Below are 20,330 nucleotides of genomic sequence, written 5' to 3'. Positions count from 1 at the left end.
GATGTCTTGGAAGGAGGTACATAAAATGTGTAAGACAAGAGAACAAATGGGAACATCGGTGAAGGGGCTAATGGGGAGGTAATAACAAGTAGTGGTGAGATGAGAGGGAGATGGGGTGAGTATTTTGAAGGTTTGTTGAATGTGTTTGATGATAAGGTTTGTTGAATGTGTTTGATGATAGAGTGGCAGATATAGGGTGTAGTAGTTGAGGTGGTGTGCGAAGTGAGAGGGTTAGGGAGAATGATTTGGTAAACAGAGAAGATGTAGTGAAAGTTTTGCAGGAGATGAAAGCTGGCAAGGCGGCGGGTTTGGAGGGTAATTCTGTGGAATTTATTAAAAAAGGGGGTAAATGTGTTGTTGACTAGTTGGTGAGGATATTCAATGTATGAATGGTTCATGGTGAAGTGCCTGAGGATTGGTGGAATGCATGCATAGTGCCACTGTACAAAGGCAAAGGGGATAAAGGTGAGTGTTCAAATTACATAGGTATATGTTTGTTGAGTAGTCCTTGGAAATTATATGGGAGGGTATTGATTGAGAGGGTGAAGGCATGTACAGCACATCAGATTGGGGAAGAGAAGTGTGGTATCAGAATTGGTAGAGGATGTGTGGATCAAGTGTTTGCTTTGAAGAATGTATATGTGAGAAATACTTAGAAAAAAGATGGATTTGTAAGTAGCATTTATGGATCTGGAGAAGCTATATGATATTGTTGACAGAGATGCTTTGTAGAAGGTATTAAGAGTATATGGTGTGGGAGGTAAGTTGCTGGAGGCAGTAAAAAGTTTTTATCGTGGATGTAAGGCATGTGTACAAGTAGGAAGAGAGGAAAGTGATTGGTTCCCAGTAAATGTCTGTTTGTGGCAGGGGTGAGTGATGTCTCCATATTTCTTTAATTTGTTTATGGATGGGGTTGTTTGGGAGGTGAATGCAAGAGTTTTAGAGAGAGGGGCAAGTATGCAGTCTGTTGTTGATGAGAGGGCTTGGGAAGTGAGTCAGTTGTTGTTCGATGATGATACAGTGCTGGTGGCTGATTCGGGTGAGAAACTGCAGAAGCTGGTGACTGAGTTTGGTAGAGTGTGAAAGAACAGAGCTGAGAGTAAATATGAATAAGAGCATGGTTATCAGGTTCAGTAGGGTTAAGAGACACGTAAATTGGGAAGTAAGTTTGAATGGAGGAAAACTGGAGGAAGTGAAGTGTTTTAGATATCTAGGAGTGGATTTGGCAGTGGATGGAACCATGGAAGCGGAAGTGAGTCACAGGGTGTGGGAGGGAGTGAAGGTTCTGGGAGTGTTGAAGGATGTGTGGAAGGCATTATCTCGGAAAGCAAAAATGGGTATGTTTGAAGGAATAGTGGTTACAACCATGTTAAATGGTTGTGAGGGATGGGCTATAGATAGGGTCATGCAGAGGAGGGTGGGTGTGTTGGAAATGAGATGTTTGTGGACATTATGTGGTGTGAGGTGGTTTGATTAAGTAATGAAAGGGTAAGAGAGATGTGTGGTAATAGAAAGAGTGTGGTTGAGAGAGCAGAAGAGGGTATAATGAAATGGTTTGGCCACATGGAGAGCATGAGTGAGGAAAGATTGACAAAGAGGGTATATGTGTCAGAGGTGGAGGGAACGAGAAGTGGGAGACCAAACTGGAGGTGGAAGGATGGAGTGAAAAAGATTTTGACCAATCGGGGCCTGAACATACAGGAGGGTGAAAGGCATGCAAGGAATAGAGTGAATTGGAATGATGTGGTATACCGGGTCGATGCGCTGTCAATGGATTGGACCAGGGCATATGAAGCGCATGGGGTAAACCATGGAAAGCTTTCTGGGACCTGGATGTGGAAAGGGAGCTATGGTTTCAGTGCATTACACATGACAGCTAGAGACTGAGTGTGAACAAAGCCTGGATATGAAAAGGGAGCTATGGTTTTGGTGCATTACACACGACAGCTACAGACTGAGTGTGAACAAATGTGGCCTTTGTTGTCTTTTCCTAACATTACCTCGCTTGCAAGTGGGGGAAGGGGGTGACTTTTCATGTGTGGCAGAGTGGCAGCGGGAATGGCTGAAGGCAGCATGTATGAAAATGTACATGTGTATATATGTATATGTCTGTGTACGTATATGAATGTATACATTGAAATGTATAGGTATGTATATGTGTGTGTGTGGGTGTTAATGTATATACATGTGTATGTGGGTGGATTGGGCCATTCTTTTTTCTGTTTCCTTGCACTACCACGCTAACATGGGAGACAGCAACAAAGTATAATAAAATAAATAAATAATATTATACTTATTCAACACACCCTCTTCTGCTCCCTCAACCACACTCTTTTTATTATCACACATCTCTCTTACCCTTTCATCACTTACTCGATCAAACCACCTCACACCACATACTGTCCTCAAACATTTCATTTCCAATACATCCACCCTCCTATGCACAACCCTATCTATAGCCCATGCCTCGCAACAATATTACATTGTTGGAAGCTCTATTTCTTCAAACATACCCATTTTTGCTCTCCAAGATAAAGTTCTTGCCTTCCACACATTCTTTAGTGTTCCCAGAACCTTCGCCCCCTCATCCACCCTGTGAGTCACTTCCGCTTCCATGGTTCCATTTACTGCTAAATCCACTCACAGAAATCTAAAACACTTCACTTCCTCCAGTTTCTCTTCATTTAAACTTACCTCCCAATTGACTTGACCCTCAACCCTACTGTACCTAATAACCTTGCTCTTATTCACATTTACTCTTAACTTTCTTCTTCCACACACTTTACCAAGCTCAGTCACCAGCTTCTGCAGTTTCTCACATGAATCAGCCACCAGCGCTGTATCATCAGCGAACAACAACTGACTCACTTCCCAAGCTCTCTCATCCCCAACAGACTTCATACTTGCCCCTCTTTACAAAACTCTTGCATTTACCTCCCTAACAACCCCATCCATAAACAAATTAAACAACCATGGAGACATCACACACCCCTGCCGCAAACCTACATTCACTGAGAACCAATCACTTTCCTCTCTTCCTACACGTACACATGCCTTACATCCTCGATAAAAACTTTTCACTGCTTCTAACAACTTTCCTCCCACACCATATATTCTTAATACCTTCCACAGAGCATCTCTATCAACTCTATCATATGCCTTCTCCAGATCCATAAATGCTACATACAAATCCATTTGCTTTTCTAAGTATTTCTCACATACATTCTTCAAAGCAAACACCTGATCCACACATCCTCTACCACTTCTGAAACGACACTGCTCTTCCCCAATCTGATGCTCTGTACATGCCTTCACCCTCTCAATCAATACCCTCCCATATAATTTACCAGGAATACTCAACAAACTTATACCTCTGTAATTTGAGCACTCACTCTTATCCCCTTTGCCTTTGTACAATGGCACTATGCATGCATTCCGCCAATCCTCAGGCACCTCACCATGAGTCATACATACATTAAATAACCTTACTAACCAGTCAACAATACAGTCACCCCCTTTTTTAATAAATTCCACTGCAATACCATCCAAACCTGCTGCCTTGCCGGCTTTCATCTTCCGCAAAGCTTTCACTACCTCTTCTCTGTTTACCAAATCATTTTCCCTAACCCTCTCACTTTGCACACCACCTCGACCAAAACACCCTATATCTGCCACTCTATCATCAAACACATTCAACAAACATTCAAAATACTCACTCCATCACCTTCTCACATCACCACTACTTGTTATCACCTCCCCATTTGCGCCCTTCACTGAAGTTCCCATTTGCTCCCTTGTCTTACGCACTTTATTTACCTCCTTCCAGAACATCTTTTTATTCTCCCTAAAATTTAATGATACTCTCTCACCCCAACTCTCATTTGCCCTTTTTTTCACCTCTTGCACCTTTCTCTTGACCTCCTGTCTCTTTCTTTTATACATCTCCCACTCAATTGCATTTTTTCCCTGCAAAAATCGTCCAAATGCCTCTCTCTTCTCTTTCACTAATACTCTTACTTCTTCATCCCACCACTCACTACCCTTTCTAATCAACCCACCTCCCACTCTTCTCATGCCACAAGCATCTTTTGCGCAATCCATCACTGATTCCCTAAATACATCCCATTCCTCCCCCACTCCCCTTACTTCCATTGTTCTCACCTTTTTCCATTCTGTACTCAGTCTCTCCTGGTACTTCCTCACACAGGTCTCCTTCTCAAGCTCACTTACTCTCACCACCCTCTTCACCCCAACATTCACTCTTCTTTTCTGAAAACCCATACAAATCTTCACCTTAGCCTCCACAAGATAATGATCAGACATCCCTCCAGTTGCACCTCTCAGCACATTAACATCCAAAAGTCTCTCTTTCGCACGCCTGTCAATTAACACGTAATCCAATAATGCTCTCTGGTCATCTCTCCTACTTACATAAGTATACTTATGTATATCTCGCTTTTTAAACCAGGTATTCCCAATCATCAGTCCTTTTTCAGCACATAAATCTACAAGCTCTTCACCATTTCCATTTACAACACTGAACACCCCATGTATACCAATTATTCCCTCAACTGCCACATTACTCACCTTTGCATTCAAATCACCCATCACTATAACCCGGTCTCGTGCATCAAAACCACTAACACACTCATTCAGCTGCTCCCAAAACACTTGCCTCTCTTGATCTTTCTTCTCATGCCCAGGTGCATATGCACCAATAATCACCCACCTCTCTCCATCAACTTTCAGTTTTACCCATATTAATCGAGAATTTACTTTCTTACACTCTATCACATACTCCCACAACTCCTGTTTCAGGAGTATTGCTACTCCTTCCCTTGCTCTTGTCCTCTCACTAACCCCTGACTTTACTCCCCAGACATTCCCAAACCACTCTTCCCCTTTACCCTTGAGCTTTGTAATTTGAACGCTCACCTTTATCCCCTATGCCTTTGCACAATGGCACTATGCATGCATTATGCCAATACTCAGGCACCTCACCATAAACCATATATACACTGTATATCCTTAACAACCAGTCAACAACAGTCACCCCCTTTTTTAATACATTCCACTGCAATAACATCCAAACCCAAGGCCTTGCTGGCTTTCATCTTCCACAAAGCTTTCACTAGCTCTTCTCTGTGCACACCACCGTGACCAAAACACCCTATATCTGCTACTCTATCATCAAACACATTCAACAAACCTTCAAAATACTCTCTCCATCTCCTCACTTCACCACAACTTGTTATTACCTCCCCATTAGCCCCCTTCACCAATGCTCCCATTTATTCTTTTACGCATATATCTATTTATTTATTATACTTAGTCGCTGTCTCCCGCGTCAGTGAGGCAGCGCAAGGAAACAGACAATAGAATTGCCCAACCACCCACATACACATGTATATACATAAACACCCACACACATATATTCCATACATTTCAATGTAAACATACATATACATATACATATATACACATGTACATATTCATAGTTGCTGCCTTTATCCATTCCCACTGCCACCCCACCACACATGAAATGGCACCACCCTCCCCCAAACATGCGCGAGGTAGCCCTTGGAAAAGACAACAAAGGCCACATTTGTTTACACTCAGTCTCTAGCTGTCATGGGTAATGCACCAAAACCACAGCTCCCTTTCCACATCCAGGCCCCACAAAACTTTCCATGGTTTACCCCAGAGGCTTCATATGCCCTGATTCAATCCATTGACAGCATGACAACCCTGGTATACCAAATCGTTCCAATTCACTCTATTCCTTGCACACCTTTCACCCTCCTGCATGTTCAGGCCCCGATCGCTCAAAATCTTTTTCACTCTATTCTTCTCCTCATTCCTTCCACCTCTAACACATATATCCTCTTTGTCAATCTTTCCTCACTCATGCTCTCCATGTGACCAAACCATTTCAATGCACCCTCTTCTGCTCTCCCAACCACACTTTATAATACCACACATCTCTCTTACCCTCTCATTATTTAATCGATCAAACCACCTCACATGACATATTATTCTTGAATATTTCATATCCAATACATCCACCCTCCTCCGCTCAACCCTGTCTATAGCTCATGCCTCGCAGCCATATAACATTGTTGGAACCAGTATTCCTTTAAACATACCCACTTTTGCTCTCCAAGATAATGTTCTCGCCTTCCACACATTCTTCAACACTCCCAGAACCTTCGCCTCCTACCCCACCCTGTGACTCACTTCCGCTTCCATGGTTCCATCTGCTGCTAAATCCACTGCCAGATATCTACAACATTTCATTTCCTCCAGTTTTTCTCCATTCAAACTTACCTCCCAATTTACTCGTCCCTCAACCCTATTTAACCTAATAACCTTGCTCTTATTCACATTTACACTCAGCTTTCTTCTTTCACACACTTTAACAAACTCAGTCACCAACTTCTGCAGTTTCTCACTCGAATCAGCCACCAGCCCTGTACCATCAGCGAACAATAACTGACTCACTTCCCAAGCCGTCTCATCAACAATGGACTGCATACTTGCCCCTCTCTCCAAAACTCTTGCATTCACCTCCCTAACAACCTCATCCATAAACAAATTAAACAACCATAGAGACATCACACACCCTAGCCGCAAACCGACATTCAATGGGAACCAATGACTTTCCTCTCTTCCTACTTGTACACATGCCTTACATCCTTAGTAAAAACTTTTCACTGCTTCTAGTAGCTTACTCCCACACCATATACTCTTAATACCTTCCAAAGAGCATCTTTATCAACTCTATCATATGCCTTCTCCAGATCCATAAATATTAAATACAAGTCAATCTGTTTTCCTAATATTTCTCATACATTCTTCAAAGCAAACACCTGATCCACACATCTTCTACCAATTCTGAAACCACACTGCTCATCCCCAATCTGATGCTCTGTACATGCCTTCACCATCTCAATCAATACCCTACCAGATAATTTCCCAATACTCAACAAACTTATACCTCTGTAATTTGAACACTCACCTTTATTCCCTTTGCATTTGTACAATAGCACTATGCATGCATTCCACCAATCCTCAGGCACTTCACTATGAACCATATGTACATATCCTTACCAATCAGTCAACAACACAGTCACCCCCTTTTTTAATAAATTCCACTGCAATACAATCCAAACCCGCCGCCTTGCTGGCTTTTATCTTCCCCAAAGCTTTCTCTACCTCTTCTCTGTTTACCAGACCATTCTCCCTTACCCTCTCACTTTGCACACCACCTCGACCAAAACACCCTATATCTGCTACTCTACCATCAAACACATTCAACAAACCTTCAAAACACTCACTCCATCTTCTCACTTCACCACTATTTGTTATTACCTCCCCATTAGCATTTTATTTACTTCATTCCAAAACATCCTTTTATTCTCCCTAAAATTCAATGATATTCTCTCACCCCAACTCTCATTTGTCCTCTTTGTCACCTCTTGCACTTTTCTCTTGACCTCATGCCCCTTTCTTTTAGATATCTCCCAGTCATTCACACTACTTCCCTGCAAAAATCGTCCAAATGCCTCTCTCTTCTCTTTCACTAACAATCCTAATTCTCCATCCCACCACTCACTACCCTTTCTAATCTGCCTACCTCCCACACTTCTCATGCCAAAAGCATCTTTTGCACAAGCCATCACTGCCTCCCTAAATACATCCCATTCCTCTCTCATTCCCCAAATCTTCACCCCCTCCCCCACCCAGTGACTCACTTCTGTGCTTCCATGGTTCCAACTGCTGTTAAGTCCACTCCTTGATATATATAACACTTCACTTCCTCCATTTTTCTCAACTGAAACTTACAACCAAATTAATTTGTTTCTCCTATGAATCAGCCACCAGAGCTGTATCAATGGTGAACAACAATTGACTCACTTACCAGGCCTTCTAATCCCAACATACTGCATACTCACCCCTCTCTCCAAAACTCTTTCATTTACCTCCCTAACCACCACCATCCATAAACAAATTAAAAAACCATGGGGACATCACACACCCCTGCTGCAGACCAACCTTCAATGGGAACCAATCACTCTCCTCTCTCCCTAGTTGTACACATGCCTTACATCCTTGGTAAAAACTTTTCACTGCTTTCATAGTTTACCTCCCACACCCTATACTCTGAAGACAAAGCATCTCTATCAACCCTATTATATGCCTTCTCCAGATCCATAAATGCTACATATAGACACATCTATTTTTCTAATTATTTCTCACATTCTTAAAAGCAAACATCTGATCCACACATCCTCTACCACTTCTGAAACCACACTGCTCTTCCCCAATCTGATGCTCTGTACATGCCTTCACCCTCTCAATCAATACCCTCCCATACAATTTCCCAGGAATACTCGACAAAATTGCGACTGTAGTTTGAACACTCATCTTTATTCCCTTTGCCTTTGTAACAATGGCACTATACACACATTCTGCCAATCCTCAGGCACTTCATCATGGACCATACATACACTGAATATCCTTACCAACCAGTCAACAATACAGTCACCCCCCTTTTTTTAATACATTCCACTGCAATACCATCCAAACCCACTGCCTTGCTGGCTTTCATCTTCTGCAAAGCTTTCACTACCTCATCTCTGTTTACCAAATCATTCTCCCTGACCCTCTCACTTCGCACACCACCTCAACCAAAACACCCTATATCTGCCACTCTATCATCAAACACATTCAACAAACCTTCAAAATACTCCATCTCCTTACTTCACCACTTTTTGTTATTACCTCCCTGTTGGCCTCCTTCACCGATGTTCCCATTTGTTCTCTTGTCTTATGCACTTTATTTACCTCCTTCCCAAACATCTTTTCATTCTCTCTAAAATTCAATGATACTCTCTCACTCCAACTCTCATTTGCCCTCTTTTTCACCTCTTGCACCTTTCTCTTAACCTCCTGCCTCTTTCTTTTATACATCTCCCAGTCATTCACACTACTTCCCCGCATAAATCGTCCAAATGCCTCTCTCTCTCTTCTCTTTCACTAACAATCCTACTTCTTCATCCCACCACTCACTACCCTTTCTAATCTGCCCACCTCCCACCTTCCTCATGCCACAAGCATCTTTTGTGCAAGCCATCACTGCCTCCCTAAATACATCCCATTCCTCTCACTCCCCTTATGTCATTTGCTCTCATCTTTTTCTATTCTACACTCAATCTCTCCTGGTACTTCCTCACACAAGTGTCCTTTCCAAGCACACTTACTCACACCAATCTCTTCTCAACATTCTCTCTTCTTTTCTGAAAACCTCTACAAATCTTTGTTTTTGCCTCCACAAGATAATGATCAGACATCCCTCCAGTTGCCCCTCTCAGCACACCAACATCTAAAAGTCTCTCTTTCACTTGCCTATCAATTAACACATAGTTCAATAATGCTCTCTGGCCCTCTCTCCTACTTGCATATGTTATTTATATTTATTTATTTTGCTTTGTTGCTGTCTCCCGTGTTAGCGAGGTAGCGCAAGGAAACACGAAAGAATGGCCCAACCCACCCACAGACACATGTATATACATACACGTCCACACACACAAATATACATACCTATACATCTCAATGTATACATATATATACACACACTGACATATACATATATACACATGTACATAATTCATATTGTCAGCCTTTATTCATTCCCATTGCCACCCTGCCACACATGGAATAACAACCCCCTCCCTCCTCATGTGTGCGAGGTAGCTCTAGGAAACAACAACAAAGGCCCCATTCGTTCACACTCAGACTCTGGCTGTCATGTAATAACTCACCGAAACCATACCAATATGTATATTCATGTATATCTCTCTTCTTAAACCAGGTATTCCCAATCACCAGCCCTTTTTCAGCACATAAACATACAAGCTCTTCACCATTTCCATTTACAACACTGAACACCCCATGTACACCAATTATACCCTCAACTGCCACATCACTCACCTTTGCATTCAAATCACCCATCGCTATACTCACCTTTACATTCAAATCACCCATCGCTATACTCACCTTTGCATTCAAATCACCCATCGCTATATCCTGGTCTCATCTATAAAGCTACTAACGCACTCACTCAGCTGCTCCCAAAACACTTGTCTCTCATGATCTTTCTTCTCATGACCAGGTGCATAGGCACCAATAATCACCCACCTCTCTCCATCCACTTTAAGTTTTATCCATATCAATCTAGAGTTTACTTTCTAACACACTATCACATACTCCCACAAATCCTGCTTCAGGGGTAGTGCTACTCCTTCCTCTGCCCTTGCCCTCTCACCAACCCCTGCCTTAACTCCCAAGACCTTCCCAAACCACTCTTCCCCTTTACCCTTGAGCTTCGTTTCAGTCAGAGCCAAAACATCCAAGTTCCTTTCCTCAAACATAATACCTATCTCTCCTTTTTTCTCATCTTGGTTACATCCAAACACATTTAGACACCCTAATCTGAGCCTTCGAGGAGGATGAGCACTCCCTGCATGACTCCTTCTGTTTCCCCTTTTAGAAAGTTAAAATACAAGGAGGGGAGGGTTTCTAGCCCCAACTCCCGTCCCCATTGGCTGCCTCCTACGACAAATACACATACATGCACATATACATGAATACATATATATCAAAATATACATTCACATGTACATATACATAAAGACATATATACACACGTATATATTCATACTTGCTTCTCTTCATCCATTCCTGGTGCTGTCCGCCCTACAGGAAACAGCACTGCTACCACCTGCTTCAGCAAAGTGGTGCCAGGAAAACAGACAAAAAAGGCCACATCCATTCATAATCAGTCTCTAGCTGTCATATGTAATGCACCAAAACCACAGCTCCCAATCCACATCCAGGCCCCACAGACCTTTTCATGGTTTACCCCAGATGTTTTACATGCCCTGACAGCACGTTGACCCTGGTATACCACACTGCTCCAATTCACTCTATTCCTTGCACGCCTCTCACCCTTTTGTATGTTCATGCCCCAATCGCTCAAAATCTTTTACACTCCATCCTTCCACTTCCAATTTGGTCTCCCACTTCTTGTTCCCTCCACCTCTGACACATATATCCTTTGTCAATCTTTCTTTATTCATTCTCTCCATATGACCAAACCATTTCAAGACATCCTCTTCTGCTCTCTCAGCCACATTCTTTTTTTTTTTTCCAAATATGTCTCTTACCCTCTCAATACTTACACGATCAAACCACCTCGCACCACATACTGTCCTCAAAACATTTAATTTCCAACACATCCACCCTCCTCCGTACAACCATATCCACAGCCCATGCCTTGCAGCCATAAAATATTATTGGAACTATTATTCCTTCAAACATACCCATTTTTGCACTCCAAGATAATGAACGTTCTCTCCTTCTACACATTCGTCACTCTCCCAAAACCTTCGCCCCCTCCCCCACCCTGTGACTCTCTTCTGCTTCCATGGTTCCAATGGGAACATCAAACACCCCTGCTGTAGACCGACCTTCACTGGGAACCAATCACTCTCCTCTCTTCCTAGTTGTATACATGCCTTACATCCTTGGTAAAAACCTTTTACTGCTTTTAGCAGTGTACTTTCCACACCCTATGCTATGAAGACCTTCCACAAAGCATCTCCATCGACCCTATTATACGCCTTTTCCAGATCCATAAATGCTACATATAAATCCATCTGTTTTTCTAATTATTTCTCACATACATTCTTCAGAGCAAATACCTGATCCACACATCCTCTACAACTTCTGAAACCACACTGCTTTTCCTCAATCTGATGCTCTGTACATGTCTGCACCATCTCAATCAATACCCTCCCATACAATTTCCAAGGGATACTCAACAAAATTATGCCTCTGTAGTTTGAACACTCACCTTTATCCCCTTTGCCTTTATAACAATCCTCAGGCACTTCACCATGATCCATACATACTCAATATCCTTACTAACCAATCAACAACACAGTCACCCCCTTTCTTAATAAATTCAACTGTAATATCATCCAAACCCAGTACCTTGCTGGATGTCATCTTCTGCAAAGCCTTCGCTACCTCTTCTCTCTTAACCCAACCATTCCCCTGACCCTCTCGCCTTGCACACCATCCTTACCAAAATATCCTACATCTGCCACTCTATCATCAAACACATTGAACAAATTACTATTTATCTGAAATAAGAACGGGAACTGGGAATTCGTGGTATATAACGAGAAGTGATGTCCACAAGCATACATATGTGAGAGGAGAGGATGGTCATTAATTGATAGGAATTCAAAAGAGTAAATTTTGGATATAAATGTGCTGAGAATGGCCACTAGTGGGATGTCTGATTACAACCTCGAGGATGTTTTTGGAAAATAGGAAACAGTATTGGTGAGAAGAGAGTGGTGAGAAAGGAGTGTGAAGAAATACCAGGATAAATTGTGTGTAGAATGTTAATAGGTGAGAGTAAATGAGGCTAAGGGAGTGGGTGAGGAATGAGAGGTATTTAAGGAAGCACTACTGGTATGTGCAAGCGATGCATGTGACAAGTGAAAAGTGGTAGGTGGGCAGATTAGGAAGGGCAGTGAGAGGTGGGATAAAGGTAAGTTGCTAGTGAAAGAGAAAAGAGGCATTTTGGCAGTATTTACAGGAAAGGTGTGAAAAGACTGGGAGATGCTTTAGAGAAAGTGGCTGGAGGTCTGGAGGAAGGTGCAGGGGTTGAAAAACAAGGCAAAGAAGAGTTGGGGTGAGAGAGTATCAGGAAACTTTAGGGAGAATAAGATGTTTTGGAGAAAGGTTAACAATGTGCAAAAACTGAAAATAAATGGGATCACTGGAGAAGAGGTCAAAAGGGGAAGTAGTAACAGGTAGTGACAAAGTGAGAAGATGAGTATTTTGCAAGACTGCTGAATGTGTTTGAGGCTTTAGAGGTAGGGTGTTTGGGTCAGCATTGTATGCAAAGTGAGAGAATTATAGAGAGTTGTTTGGTGAAGAGAGAAAAGGTGGCGAAAGCAACTGAATTTCTTAAGAAAGAAGGTGCTGTTGATTGGTTAGATAGGATTTTTAAAACATGTATAGATCATGATGAAAAGGCTGAGGACTGGTGGAATGCATGAATAGCAAGTGTTCCAACAACAGGGGTGTAAGTTTGTATAGTGTACCTGGTAAATTGTTTGGGAGAGTAGTAACTGAGAGGGAGACGGCATGTACACAGCATCAGATTGGGAAGGAACAGTGTGGTTTTAGAAGTGGTAGAGGATGTGTGGCTTTGGGGTTTGCTTTAGAGAATGTGTAAGAAAAATACTTACAGGTTGGTCTGTGGTAGGGTCATGAGATATCCCCTTGGCTGTTTAATGTATTTATGGATGCTGTGGTGAGGGAAGAAAATACCAGAGTCTTCGAGACAGGGGCGAGTATGCAGCCTATTGGGGATGAGGGGGCATAGGAAGTGATTCAGTTGTTGTCTGCTGATGACACAACACTAGCAGCAGATCTGAGTGGGAAACTGCAAAAGCTGATGACTGAATTTGGAAGACTGTATAAAAGGGGAAAGTAGAGAAGAAATATAAGTAAAAGCAAGGTTATTAGGTTTTGCCAAGTTGAGGGACATATTAGTTGGGGTGAGAGTTTGAATGGAGAAAAATTAAAGGAAGTGAAGAGTTTTAGATATCTGGGAGTGGACATAGCAGCAGATGGAGCCATGGAAGTGGATGTGAGTCATAGGATGGGTAAAGGGGTGAAGGTTGTGAAAGCACTGAAGAATGTGTGGAAAAAGTGATTGTTATCTGGGAGGGCAAAGATGTACATGTTTGAAGGTAAAGTAGTCCCAACAATATTAAATGAGATTGAGACATTATAGATGAGGATGTGCAGAGTAGTGGGGGGGGGGGGGTTGTGTTGGATATGTTCAAGGTCATTATGTGGTGTAATTTGATCATGTAATAAATGGTTAAGAGAGAGATGAGGTAACAAAAAGAGCATGGCTGAGAAGCTGAAAAGGGTGTGTTGAAACAGTCTAGACATATGGAGAGAGAGAGTGAGAAAAAGTTAGCAAAGAGAATATATGTGTCAGAAGTTGAGGGAACAAGGAGAAAGGGGAGACCAAATTGGAGCTGGAAGTATGGTGTGAAAACCATTTTGAGTGATTGGAGCCTGAACATGAAGAAGGGTGACAAGAGTGCAAGGGATAGAGTAAATTAGAATGAAGACGTATACAGGGGCCGACGTGCTATCAATGGACTGAACCTGAGCATATGAAGCAACTGACATAAAGTATGGTACAGTCTGTGGGGCACGGTTGTGAATAGGGAGCTGTGGTTTCGGCGCACTACACATGACAGCTACAGAATGGATGTGAGTTAATGTGGCCTCTCTTCACCTGTTGCTGGCAATGTCTTGCAAATGTGGGAAATGGTGATCAATAAAAAAATCTAATATGAAAAAATGTATACTTTAAATCTATAATGCTACACATCATGAAAAGACATGTAATGTTTTTCATATCAGCACCAATTATCAAACATCAATCTTACTTGTAGAACATTCCATGTAAAACAATTACTTTTCCTTCATATGAATCTAATGCAAATAGTTCTATACATCTTGAAGAGACATAATTTTTTCATATCTATTTCAATCATCAATCATCAAACTTACTTGTAGACCATTCCATGTGAAATAATTACTCGTCCTTCATCTGCAGCTGATGCAAACAGTGGATATTTTCGATGAAAGGCTACACTGCGAACAGCTTTTCTATGGTATCGCAGAAGATGTGGTCTTCTAGTGCACTCCATCTCAAACCTGAAATTTTTGAAGTTAATGTAAAAAAAAATTACAACTCTAGAGTTATAAAATGTATTCTCTTTGTCACATATCTGAAGAAGGTAAGTTCACTCCATCATCAGTAAACATCTACCTATGTCTAACATAATGCCCCTCTCATCCACATGTTCTTCTCATATTGTACTCTGGTGATATTCCCGATGGTGTCTCTACTTCCATTCAAGTCTCTCACAAATATGTGGCATCCTTCCTACATACAGAACATCCTTTGCAATTGCCACAACTATCTCAGCATGACAATTTACATACACATCTTAATCTTTGCAAAAGAGGATAATTTCTGCACTTAAAACAACCCTGTAAACTCAAAGCCTTGAGAACATGACATAGTAAAGCCAACAACCCCCACAAAGTAACCTCTCTCCAATAACCATAATTCATAGAGCTAAGTATTCACAGAAAAAGATAATAAAAATATCTATATCATTATCCCTCAAAGAAAAAGAATTACTAACAAGAAACAAATTACCAACAAAAAAGCACAAGCCATAGTAAAGAAAGGTCTAACAACAACATTTGTTCACTATAGTATGTTGGGTACAAGATAGGTGTGTGTACACTAAGAGACTGTATGCACTTGATCCACCCTATACAAATGGGAATGGGATTAAAGATAAAAGAAATATACAAAAAGCTTAATGGAACATTAACTCTTAAATGACAGGCAAACTGCAAAAAGTTAATTGCAATATGAACAAAAAACACAGGGTCTTTAAATTTTGTTAAAAATGACGAAACTGCAGAAATCGGTGACTGAGTGTGGTAAAGTGCGTGAAAGAAGAAAGCTGAGAGTAAATGTGAATAAAAGCAAGGTTATTAGGTTCAGTAGAGTTGAGGGACAAGTAAATTGGGAGGTAAGTTTGAATGGAGAAAAACTGGAGGAAGTGGTGTTTTAGATATCTGGGAGTGCATTTGGCAGCGGATGGAACCAAGAAAGCGGAAGTGAGTCACAGGGTGGGGCAGGGGGCAAATGTTCTGGAAGCGCTGAAGAATGTGTGTAAGGTGAGAACGTTGTCTCTGAGAGCTAAAATGGGTATGTTTGAAGGAATAGTGGTTCCACCAATGTTATATAGATGTGAGGCATGGGCGATAGATAGGGTTGTGCAAAGGAGGGTGGATGTGTTGGAAAAGAGATGTTTGAGGACAATATGTGGTGTGAGGTGAAGTAATGAAAGGGTAAGAGAGATGTGAGGTAATTTAAAAAGAGTGTGGCTGAGAGAGCAGAATAGGGTGTATTGAAATGGTTTGGTCACAAGGAGAGAATGAGTGAGGAAAGATTGACAAAGAGGATATGTGTGTCAGAGGTGGAGGGAACGAGGAGAAGTGGGAGACCAAATTGGAGGTGGAAGGATGGAGTGAAAAAGATTTTGAGCAATTGGGCCTTGAATATACAGGAGGGTGAAAGGCTTGCAAGGAATAGAGAGAACTGGAACGATGTGGTATACCAGGTTCGATGTGCTGTCAGTGGATTAAACCAGGGCATGTGAAGCGTCTGGGGTAAACCGTGGAAAGTTTTGTGGGGCCTGGATGTGGAAAAGGAGCTGTAGTTTCGGTGCATTACACACGACAGCTAGAGACTGAGTGTGAACGAATGGGGCCTTTGCTGCCGTTTCCTGGCACTACCTCGTGCACACGCTAGGGAGGGGGTGTCATTTCATATGTGGCAATACATGTCTGTCTATGTTTTCTTTTTTTTTTTTTTTTCTTTGTCGCTGTCTCCCGCGTTTGCGAGGTAGCGCAAGGAAACAGACGAAAGAAATGGCCCAACCCACCTCCATACACATGTATATACATACGTCCACACACGCAAATATACATACCTACACAGCTTTCAATGGTTTACCCCAGACGCTTCACATGCCTTGATTCAATCCACTGACAGCACGTCAACCCCGGTATACCACATCGCTCCAATTCACTCTATTCCTTGCCCTCCTTTCACCCTCCTGCATGTTCAGGCCCTGATCACACAAAATCTTTTTCACTCCATCTTTCCACCTCCAATTTGGTCTCCCTCTTCTCCTCGTTCCCTCCACCTCCGACACATATATCCTCTTGGTCAATCTTTCCTCACTCATTCTCTCCATGTGCCCAAACCATTTCAAAACACCCTCTTCTGCTCTCTCAACCACGCTCTTTTTATTTCCACACATCTCTCTTACCCTTACATTACTTACTCAATCAAACCATGAAACCACCTCACACCACACATTGTCCTCAAACATCTCATTTCCAGCACATCCATCCTCCTGCGCACAACTCTATCCATAGCCCACGCCTCGCAACCATACAACATTGTTGGAACCACTATTCCTTCAAACATACCCATTTTTGCTTTACGAGATAATGTTCTCGACTTCCACACATTCTTCAAGGCTCCCAGAATTTTCGCCCCCTCCCCCACCCTATGATCCACTTCCGCTTCCATGGTTCCATCCGCTTCCAGATCCACTCCCAGATATCTAAAACACTTCACTTCCTCCAGTTTTTCTCCATTCAAACTCACCTCCCAATTGACTTGACCCTCAACCCTACTGTACCTAATAACCTTGGTCTTATTCACATTTACTCTTAACTTTCTTCTTCCACACACTTTACCAAACTCAGTCACCAGCTTCTGCAGTTTCTCACATGAATCAGCCACCAGGGCTGTATCATCAGCGAACAACAACTGATTCACTTCCCAAGCTCTCTCATCCCCAACAGACTTCATACTTGCCCCTCTTTCCAAAACTCTTGCATTCACCTCCCTAACAACCCCATCCATAAACAAATTAAACAACCATGGAGACATCACACACCCCTGCCGCAAACCTACATTCACTGAGAACCAATCACTTTCCTCTCTTCCTACACGTACACATGCCTTACATCCTCGATAAAAACTTTTCACTGCTTCTAACAACTTGCCTCCCACACCATATATTCTTAATACCTTCCACAGAGCATGTCTATCAACTCTATCATATGCCTTCTCCAGATCCATAAATGCTACATACAAATCCATTTGCTTTTCTAAGTATTTCTCACATACATTCTTCAAAGCAAACACCTGATCCACACATCCTCTACCACTTCTGAAACCACACTGCTCTTCCCCAATCTGATGCTCTGTACATGCCTTCACCCTCTCAATCAATACCCTCCCATATAATTTACCAGGAATACTCAACAAACTTATACCTCTGTAATTTGAGCACTCACTCTTATCCCCTTTGCCTTTGTACAATGGCACTATGCATGCATTCCGCCAATCGTCAGGCACCTCACCATGAGTCATACATACATTAAATAACCTTACCAACCAGTCAACAATACAGTCACCCCCTTCTTTAATAAATTCCACTGCAATACCATCCAAACCTGCTGCCTTGTCTGTGTATGTATATGTATGTATACGTTGAAATGTATAGGTATGTATATGTGCAAATGTGGGCGTTTATATATATACATGTGTATGTGGGTGGGTTGGGCCAGTCTTTTGTCTATTTCCTTATGCTACCTTGCTAATGTGGGAGACAGAATCAAAGTATAATATATATATACATATGTATATATTCTTTTCTTTTTCTTTCAAACTATTCGCCATTTCCCGCATTAGCGAGGTAGCGTTAAGAACAGAGGACTGGGCCTTTGAGGGAATACCCTCACCTGGCCCAATTCTCTGTTCCTTCTTTTGGAAAATTAAAAAAAAAAACGAGAGGGGAGGATTTCCAGCCCCCCGCTCCCTCCCCTTTTAGTCGCCTTCTACGACATGCAGGGAATACGTGGGAAGTATTCTTTCTCCCCTATCCCCAGGGAATAGGGAATATGTATATATATATATATATATATATATATATATATATATATATATATATATATATATATATATATTTATATGGCGGGAGACTGGAAATCCTCCCCTCTCGTTTTTTTTTAATTTTCCAAAAGAGGGAACAGAGAACAAGGCCAGGTGAGGATATTCCCTCAGAGGCCCAGTCCTCTGTTCTTAACGCTACCTTGGTAACGCGGGAAATGGCGGATAGTTTGAAAGAAAAAAAATATATATATATATATATATATATATATATATATATATATATATATATATATATATATATATATATATATATATTGTATTTCAACTTTCTAAAATGGGAAACAGAAGAAGGAGTCACACGGGGAGTGCTCATCCTCCTCGTAGGCTCAGATTGGGTTGTCTAAATGTGTGTGGATGTAACCAAGATGTGAAAAAAGGAGAGATAGGTAGTATGTTTGAGGAAAGGAACCTGGATGTCTTGGCTCTGAGTGAAACGAAGCTCAAGGGTAAAGGGGAAGAGTGGTTTGGGAATGTCTTGGGAGTAAAGTCAGGGTTTAGTGAGAGGGCAAGAGCAAGGGAAGGAGTAGCACTGCTCCTGAAACAGGAGTTGTGGGAGTATGTGATAGAATGTAAGAAAGTAAATTCTAGATTACTATGGGTAAAACTGAAAGTTGATGGAGAGAGATGGGTGATTATTGGTGCATATGCACCTGGGCATGAGAAGAAAGATCATGAGAGGCAAGTGTTTTGGGAACAGCTGAATGAGTGTGTTAGTGGATTTGATGCACAAGACCGGGTTATAGTGATGGGTGATTTGAATGCAAAGCTGAGTAATGTGGCAGTTGAGGGAATAATTGGTATGCATGGGGTGTTCAGTGTTGTAAATGGAAATGGTGAAGAGCTTGTAGATTTATGTGCTGAAAAAGGACTGGTGATTGGGAATACCTGGCTTAAAAAGCGAGATATACATAAGTATACGTATGTAAGCAGGAGAGATGGCCAGATAGCGTTATTGGATTACATGTTAATTGACAGGCGCGCGAAAGAGAGACTTTTGGATGTTAATGTGCTGAGAGGTGCAACTGGAGGGATGTCTGATCATTATCTTGTGGAGGCAAAGGTGAAGATTTGTATGGGTTTTCAGAAAAGAAGAGAGAATGTAGGGGTGAAGAGGGTGGTGAGAGTAAGTGAGCTTGGGAAGGAGACTTGTGTGAGGAAGTACCAGGAGAGACTGAGTACAGAATGGAAAAAGGTGAGAACGAAGGAGGTAAGGGGAGTGGGGGAGGAATGGGATGTATTTAGGGAAGCAGTGATGGCTTGCGCAAAAGATGCTTGTGGCATGAGAAGAGTGGGAGGTGGGTTGATTAGAAAGGGTAGTGAGTGGTGGGATGAAGAAGTAAGATTATTAGTGAAAGAGAAGAGAGAAGCATTTGGACTATTTTTGCAGGGAAAAAATGCAAATGAGTGGGAGATGTATAAAAGAAAGAGACAGAAGGTCAAGAGAACGGTGCAAGAAGTGAAAAAGATGGCAAATGAGAGTTGGGGTGAGAGAGTATCATTAAATTTTAGGGAGAATAAAAAGATATTCTGGAAGGAGGTAAATAAAGTGCGAAAGACAAGGGAGCAAATGGGAACTTCAGTGAAGGGGGCTAATGGGGAG

The 20,330-nt window shown here is 41.9% G+C and overlaps 1 protein-coding gene across 1 annotated transcript in view; it reads right to left on the bottom strand.

Annotated features, from left to right (window-relative positions):
• LOC139759048 (ribosome biogenesis protein bop1-A) overlaps positions 1-20,330 on the bottom strand; it is a 408,882-nt gene that overhangs the window by 30,167 nt on the left and 358,385 nt on the right. Inside the window, exon 13 of the mRNA XM_071680955.1 lies at positions 14,680-14,826. Within this exon, the coding sequence (XP_071537056.1) occupies positions 14,680-14,826 (147 nt within the window). The remainder of the gene's footprint in view (positions 1-14,679; positions 14,827-20,330) is intronic.

This window comes from Panulirus ornatus, chromosome 32, assembly GCF_036320965.1.
Source record: "Panulirus ornatus isolate Po-2019 chromosome 32, ASM3632096v1, whole genome shotgun sequence".
NCBI lineage: Eukaryota > Metazoa > Arthropoda > Malacostraca > Decapoda > Palinuridae > Panulirus > Panulirus ornatus.
Note: the sequence above shows the minus strand (reverse complement) of the source record. Positions and strands in the feature narration are given on the sequence as shown.